Here is an 8,387-nt window from a genome sequence, read left to right as displayed (position 1 = left end):
AAGGTGTTTAATGTAAAATTCATAGTTTCTTTCAGCTACTAGGGCTATGTCCAGAGAAAACAATTTTCCTGGTAAAACCTAGCAAGCACAGATGACTTCTTGTTGGTGCCCTCGCTTTGGAAGGTGTGATGATTCATGAATAGGCACAGTAGCCAAAATAACTGGAACAACCATGCCCTCTGAGATTTTAGCAGCTACTCAGAAATCAGCCTTCAAAGAGCCCACTCCATAAAACTTTTTAAAACATGGCGACTGATTCATATTTTCAACCCCAAATCACTGTTCCAATCCATATGTTACAATTACATGTGTACTAAGGTGAGCCTTCATGTATTCCATTGAAATGCTGCATAACAATGACAACCTCATGTCCTAAAGTCATACAGTATAAAATCTCTGATGGAAGGCCTCTTCTATGAATTTCAGTTTTCTTAAAAAGTCTAGTAGGATTCGTGTAAATATGATTTCTAAGTTCCAGCTCACACAGAAAAATTAAACAAAATAAAGATTGCTATACTCACTCATTGGGGGTACCCTTCTGGCCACAAAAATGCCCCTGGCTGTCTGTAGGATAAGCCAGTCTCCTGGGGTCTCCATGTACCCAGGCTGCAGAAAGAACAAGAACAAAAAACGCTATCAGCAACAGCTATTTAAAAACATTCTGCTGTGAGATTTTAGAAAGCTCCTCTTGCAAGATGCTAACCTCTCCCCTCAATCACAGAAGATCATTGATTTTCTTCAAAGAGTAATTTCTTAATGAAAAGTAAAATAAAATATGGACAAATCAGTCAGAAAGCACATTTCTCTTATTCTCTCGGGATTCATCTGGATCGTAGCCAAACCATGAGGTAATGCACTTAGAAAAGGACATTTATTAAATGGGAGTTAGAGGGCACACGACAACAGCTGCAGCAGGCTAGAAGTCACTTTTTCTAATTGCTTGAAACGAGATGACTTCATATCAGAGCTTATAAATTTACAGTAAATAATATGATGTCATGATTTGGGGTTACACATAAGTGAAGACCATTAACATTTTGAAAGAATAAATGACCAATTCAAAGAGACTAGTTCTTGATAATAGAATGTGACAGTCTAAAAGCACACACTAGCCACTGCAGAGGTTACAAAGAAATATTTACTATAGATTGTATTGGATTATCTCAAAGTTTACTATAAACCTCAAGTGTTCTTAAACTTCATGAAAACTGAGGGCTTTTAAAAAAATTTTTTAAGAACATGCTGGGCTCTGTATTATACAAATTAATCACCCCACTTCTCCAAAATTATGAACTTCATTTGACAGCTATAATAAGAGGACCACAGTGATACTAAGTAACGGATATTAGTTAAATTGGACAACATTTCCTAATTCTAGTGGAATTTTTCTAACTTTTCTTATTTGATTAATACGGTTCCTAAAAATCTAGGAAGTGCATTAGTAATATGAAGCTTGTCTTTACTTATGGAAACATATCTCTTTGTCCTTGCTTCCTTCAATGCTTGCCAAGCTATATCTCCTTACTCACATTGATTGGGCTTGAACATTCTTCTTATAATTCAGACCTTTATGTGCATCATCTGTATTATGTGGGACATTTTTGAAAATTAATGCTGAATGACAATTTTAATGTAAAGAGAACTTTTGTCAGTAATTTTTTTCATCAGTCTAAACTTCTCCTTTCAGGATGGATGTGCTCAAAAAAAAATCTCCTTTGGCTAATTGTTTTCCTGTGCCATGGTGGCCAAATCAATTCATCATCGAACATCTGTTCACTAAATCTGAATTATTTGGGCAGATCATTGTTGACATACCCCCATCTTTGGTTTTCCAGAATAAACAGGGGGACTATACACAAGACACATAAATGACACCTAAGCGTTTAATGTACACTGTCTCCAGACACTGTTTTACTATTATTTTAGTTTTTATTAAATCTCAGAAAGGGATCTAATTCTATTAGTCTCTATGTTCTGGCATATATCTCTTTTAGTTCTATCTCAATATATTATTTTTAAAACAACCATAAACTCAGAAGCAAAGACCTGAGAAAGAATTTAGGATTGTCATTCAATATACATCTATGGCTCTCAACACATTACTTGACTTCCTTGAGTCTTGGTTTTTGAATCTGTTATTATGAACGGAGTATAACAATGACAACCCTGATAAGAGTGTTGAGAATATGAAAGAAGATCGTGAAAGCCTGCTAACGAGGTGTTTGCTTACCACCTGGACTTAGTCATTTCGGTGTCATGTCGTAGTTTAGTTTTCAGGAAGCAACAGTAAGACAAAGACCTTGATGCAGGTAGTTTATTCGGGAGGTGACGTCAGGGAACTTAAGTTAGGAAGTAAGGAAAATGAGAAAGAAAAAGGAGTAAAATGAATAAAAGGTACAATAATGAGTGAAAATATGGTCTGTACAGCTCTTAGAACCTTTTGATGAACAATGTAGAGCTGATAGAAGCGGGCATCCTAAGGTGATACACCATAGTTCCCAACAGATTCACATGGTCCAGTGGGAAGAGGAGTGAGGCCTTAGCAGCACCGTTGAAAGCGCTTCCTCCCTTCTTTTCTTGATCATTTACATAATTTGTTAATGATTGCCATGGGCCCTGTACTAGAAGTCAATACTACTGCAAATTTATGTCAAAGTTTTCAAGAGATGCCTAAAAAGACAAAAACACGTTTTTAAAGGAGACTTGGAGAATAAATGAGACCTAAGAAAGACTTTGTTTCAACAAAACAACAAGGGCTTGGATAAGTGGCTAAGAGCCTGGAAGAATCAGAAACTGATTGAACACTATTTATAAAACTTACATTTATTAACAACTTACACTGTCAAGTAGTATGTCGAGTGCATTGCATCCATTGCCTCATTTGAGTCTTAAGAAATGTACAATTATTTTCACTTAAATTTTATAGATAACTCCAGTTTATATTTTAATTCACTTCTCAATACACTAATTTTATATAGTATACAGAAGGTTTAAATTTAGGTGTATATCTAAGTCTCATACTTTTAACCGCTGGATGATAGACGCTTCTCAAAGTTGTAATGCTGCCTGCTAAGGAACAATTGAGAGGAGCTTGTAACACTGGAAAAAAAAGAGTTAACAGCTAAATGAGAATGAGCCATATGTTGAACATGTAAAATGTGCAACAAAAATGGCACAGGTAATTTTAGAGCTTTTGCCAGTTTGAGAGGAGAGCTTTGTGCTTCTGGGGTAAAGGTCTGTGAGGGATACGAAGGCATGGGGAGATAGCAGAGGGTGGTGGGTGGGAGATGGACGTGTCAAGGGAAGCATTCTCTTCCTTCTTGGCTTTCCTTCAGGCTGTGTTCCTGAGATGCCGCTACACACCTCCACATGGTTTTGGCATGGGGGTTGTGCTGCAGATGGTCTGTGTGTGAGCTGGAACGTTGTCTCTTAAAAGTTGCAAGAGCTAGTTCAACCAAATCGCCTCAGCCCAGGCTAGTCTATTTCCATTTACAATCTCCATCCAGTTCACATTTCTCCATAGCTCCAGTGGTGGAATTTGGGGTGGGGTGGGGCGGAGGAGATGAAAAGAGATGTGTGACAGCAGTCATTTACACTATTCATAAAGTAGGTCACACTGCTTACATTTTCTTTTCTTGTAATTTATCTATTCATGGAGCTGTCCAGAATAGTAGCCACAAGCTACCCATATATATTGAGCATTTGAAGGGTGATTTGTCCAAATTAAGATGTGCTGTGAGTACATAATACACATCAGCTTTTGAAGTTACTATGAAGATAAAAAGGAATATAGCTTCCTTCACTAATTATGTTGATGTTTATAATAGGTTTGGAATGATAATATAAAACATTGAACAAAATATATTATTAAAAGTAGTTCCAGCTATTTCTCTTTACTGTTTTAAATGTGGCTACTAGGAAGCTTAACATTACACCTGTGACACATTATATTTCTCCTTGACAGATCTGTTTTAGAACTTTTTCACAAATGCCAGAGGTTGTTCGTATAAGGTGATTACTAGGGTCATAACATCATGGGCTGGTTAGTATATGTCACACATCGTATCCAACATGTATATACCATAACCAACGTGTCCTATTTTAATAACAAATATTTTGCTATGCCCATTTTATTATCCTGAAATCAAATTCATAGGTAACATAACACAGTCCTCCCTCTATAAATTCTTTTAAAAAGCAAGAAAATATCTTAACTATAATATAAATAAGAAATAAGAGGACAGTAATTTATACTATATTAAATAGTATGCAGATCAATGTACAAAGCTCAAGGATGATCAGAGAACACAGTGAAGAATCAGAAGCTTGCACTTGTAGAAATAATTAATATAATGGGGCAGGTAAAATTGCAGAGATACATATGTATTGTATAGGAGATTCAAATACAATAAATACATTCAATGGTATGATATTTCTAATGTTAAATGAATCTCATTACATTATGAAAATTTTAAAGTACAATTTTCCTTCAAATTACTTTGATATACATATATTAAAACCATGCAAAATTTATATATGTAAAACATAAGTTCTAGATGCAAATGTTTAAAAGAGTTTCTCATTGACACAAGTGGAACATAGAAAAGTGGTGCTGAAAGTGGGAAATTCTTGGTTGTGCATAAATGTCCAAAATATTGCAAGACATCTATCTTCCCTAGTTGTCCCATCTATTAAATGTCAGTAGTGCCCCCCCTCAAACACAATGCTAATCAAAAAGTCAACTCAAAATTTCAGAAATACCCATTACACAATCATATTGCCTCAGTTGAAAGCATTTGGTTTAGGTGTTAATTTATACTCTCTAAACTGTATCTCTTTATGCATATAGCTATATCTATATACATAGATACACACATGTATATATAGCTATATGGCATAAAATATATATATTCATACATAATTAGACTTCAAAAAGTTCGTGGAAAAATGGACTATAAAAATGACAGAATGTTCCCATGAACTTTTTAGAGTCCTTTTATATTTCATAGTGTATTTTACTCCCTCCCCACCAAGATTTCTTTGAGGCATGCAAAAAAAAATTGCTGTCATGAAGTTCTTTTTATTTCTATAAATTAATCTCATTGATTTTTGTTCCAGCTGATCACCACCTGGGGTGTTTTAAAAGTATTACAAACTTATTATATCCTCCTCTTTTAAAAGAGGGGGCTGTGTTTCTTACCTACTGAGTGTGAAGTACCCTTAATGACTTGCTTCCAAGACAGAAAATAGGATGACAGTGACATTGGATGGCTTTCTCTTCACTCTCTTCTATCATTAACCTTCAGGGAAGCCATCTATGATGTCATGCAAACACTCAGATACCCTGTGGAATGTCCGCGTGATGTGTAACGTGCCTTTCTGTCACCCATCAGTGAGGAAACCTAAGCTTTCACAGCCGTGTAAATGAGCCATCTTGAAGACAGCTGCAACATCTTAGTCAATCCTTAAATTAACTACAACCTCAACTAACATTGTGATTGTACCTTCATGAAAAACCTGGGTCCAGGATCGCCCAGCTAAGTTGTTTCTAAATTCCTGACTCACAGAAACTATTGAGATAAGAAATATTTATTATTTTAAACTGCCAAGTTTGAGAGCAATTTGTTATGCTTTATTAATCTTTTGTATACTTGCAAGATGTAGGCTTTCTCTTCTTCAAATTAAGCATTTACAACAATTAGAAAACAAAACCTTTTTCTCTATTTAATTTATGTTTTAAACTTATCGTTCTAATTTTTATATTTTTTGACCCATTACTAGATATGATTTACCACATGGACACTTCAACTTGATTTAAACTATTCCTTAATGCCTAACTAATGGGATAGCATCTGAAAATATTTTACCTTTTTTCTTAAAAGAAAGTTAGTATAAAAAGCACTATCTTAAAATATCAATCTAGAATATAATCAGGTTTCCATTGATGTATTCATTCATTTATATGGAATTTTCAATGCCCATATTTCTACTTATTAACTGGACCTTGCTATGCATGGGGCACAGAGAGAATCTGAACATATAGAGATGAACACATTTCATATTTAGTATGATACTGATCCATAGTTAACATACCCTAAGAGTATTCTATATTTATCAAACTGGATAGCTAGTGGAGACAATGGATGAGTCCTAAAAAAGATCATCCTCATCCTCATTCTGTTAAGCGTAACCAAGTCATGAACTTAATTCCAGCGGCTGATGTTCAAGTTGTTCAAATCAAAACAGCCTCAGCCACCTGGGAAGTAGTTACTGCTCTAATAAATGCTTTCCCCTCTTTCCAGTGAGCAGAAAACACCAGAGAATGTGACTTTCACTTAGCAGGAAAGCATTGCTGGCTACACTGATTTAAGTATATACTTAAGGCCCTATGCCACAATTTAATCTTCAGGGACATGGATAATATCCTTACTTTATAGACCATTACAAAGATATACTACAATGATGGCATCATGCTAATAAGGTTTGGAATACAATAAATATTGGATATAATTTTGGTGATTTCGAAAAACACCTTTATCTTTACTCATCATACCTGATTCCTTACCCATCATATCTAAACAATAATCTGAGTGGCTATAAACACACACACACACACACACACACACACACACACACACACACACACACAACAGGGATAGCAGGGTAACAGGGCATTAACCCAACCAAGGGGAAAGTGTTTATATCTCCACTGGGGGGAGAGAGAGAGAGAGAGAGAGAGAGAGAGAGAGACCAGACTTCAACCTGGTGTGCTAAGATACAGGCATGAAGCCTGTATTGGCCGGCCCCCAATCCCAACTATGTGGGCACCCCTCACCCCAGAGGAATGCGCTTTAGAGGACAACCCTGAAGCTGTAGCTCAGGAAGTGGGGTACGTCTAATCAGGAGCAAACGAAGAGGAGAAGAGAGAGAGAGTGGAACACACCCCAGCCCACCAAGTCCTGAGGACAATATTCTGGCTCTGTGATAGGTAGGTTTATTTTTGCCAACATGGCCAATGAACACATGTGGGATTAATTGAAGGGCAGAGAGATAAATGGCTCTGTGAGCCTCGCCTTCCTTCTCTCTTGCTCCTTGATGATTGGGCCAGTGTACGGCTGCCTTGCTTATTCTGTGCCTCAATTTGCAAGCTACTCTTCCTGTGGAACACCTAACCCGTGGACTGTGTCTCTGTAACTTGAGGTTCCTTCAAGACCTGCTTCACCATGCTACGGGAATATATATCTCTTGAGCTGGGGACTGTCGGACCCTATCATCTGGCTGACTGTTGGTGACCTGCCTTGCTGTTTGCTGCCTGTGCCTAGATAGCCTGAATTGCTCTAATAGAGGACTACCCAGCAGCCTCAAGACTTGAAGGACTGCCAGTGTATTATCTGTCTCACAGAAGTGAGCCATTTGTACTGCTTTATAGATTAATTATTTATCTCTTGTGTTATCTATATAAATATAGAAAATTATTAGTGTCCTCGTTTTGTTTCTCTAGAGAACCCTGTTTAACATAGGCTCAGAGTAGCTAATGCATAGAGGATCACAGAGCTGGCTCCACCATGAGACAGGGCAACATCCCTACTGACACATAACGCTAAGGGGGAAAGCACTGGGAACACGGTGCGGGAGATGTGCCCAATCTAACACCAGTGCACCAGGGTGAAACACTAAGGGTGTACAGCAGAGCAGCAAGGGTAGCAAAGTAACGAAGTTCCCGAGGAATGCCAAAGGTGGACTTTGGGGCCAGGGCGTGACACCCCAGCAGACTCAACTGGAAAACACTCATAAAGGTCAACGAACAGAAGTGGAACTGCTTGAGGGCTTTTCAGTTTTTGCTGTTGGTTTTTCTCTTTTCTCTTTGTTTCTTTGTTTTGTTGTATTAGCTGCTATTGATTTTTTTGGTTATGTGGTGCTTTGATTTGCTTTGTTTTGCACATATTATTGTCTATGCATGTCTATCTGGACAAGATAGGTGGGATGAACAATCTGGAGTAGAGAACAATGGGATGGATGGTTCCTGGGAGACACAGGAGAGGGAGAGATGGAGGGAAAGGAGAGGGATGCCAACAAACCCAGGGACAAGGGAAGAATTAGTGATCTAAAATTGATGGCGAGGAGGGCATAGGATGCTTAAAGGGCCTTGATCAAGGGCAATGTGGCTGAGAGGTATTACCAAAAGACAAATGAAGGACAAACATAATAGTAGGACAGGAGGAAAATAAAAAGAAATAGAGGAAAGAACTGGGAGGAAAAGGACATTTATAGAGGTCTAACTACAGGCATGTATTACATATATGTAAATTCATAAATGTATATATATATAAATACATTTATATATAATGATAGGGGAATAGATCTATGTACATATATTTATTTATAAA

The 8,387-nt window shown here is 37.1% G+C and overlaps 1 protein-coding gene across 1 annotated transcript in view; it reads right to left on the bottom strand.

Annotated features, from left to right (window-relative positions):
• SLC44A5 (solute carrier family 44 member 5) overlaps positions 1-8,387 on the bottom strand; it is a 189,106-nt gene that overhangs the window by 111,470 nt on the left and 69,249 nt on the right. The window contains exon 3 of the mRNA XM_045292176.1: positions 522-606. Coding sequence (XP_045148111.1) covers positions 522-606 — 85 coding nt within the window. The remainder of the gene's footprint in view (positions 1-521; positions 607-8,387) is intronic.

Source organism: Echinops telfairi, unplaced genomic scaffold (genome assembly GCF_000313985.2).
Source record: "Echinops telfairi isolate 266 unplaced genomic scaffold, ASM31398v2 ScPeMD7_443;HRSCAF=831, whole genome shotgun sequence".
Lineage (NCBI taxonomy): Eukaryota > Metazoa > Chordata > Mammalia > Afrosoricida > Tenrecidae > Echinops > Echinops telfairi.
Note: the sequence above shows the minus strand (reverse complement) of the source record. Positions and strands in the feature narration are given on the sequence as shown.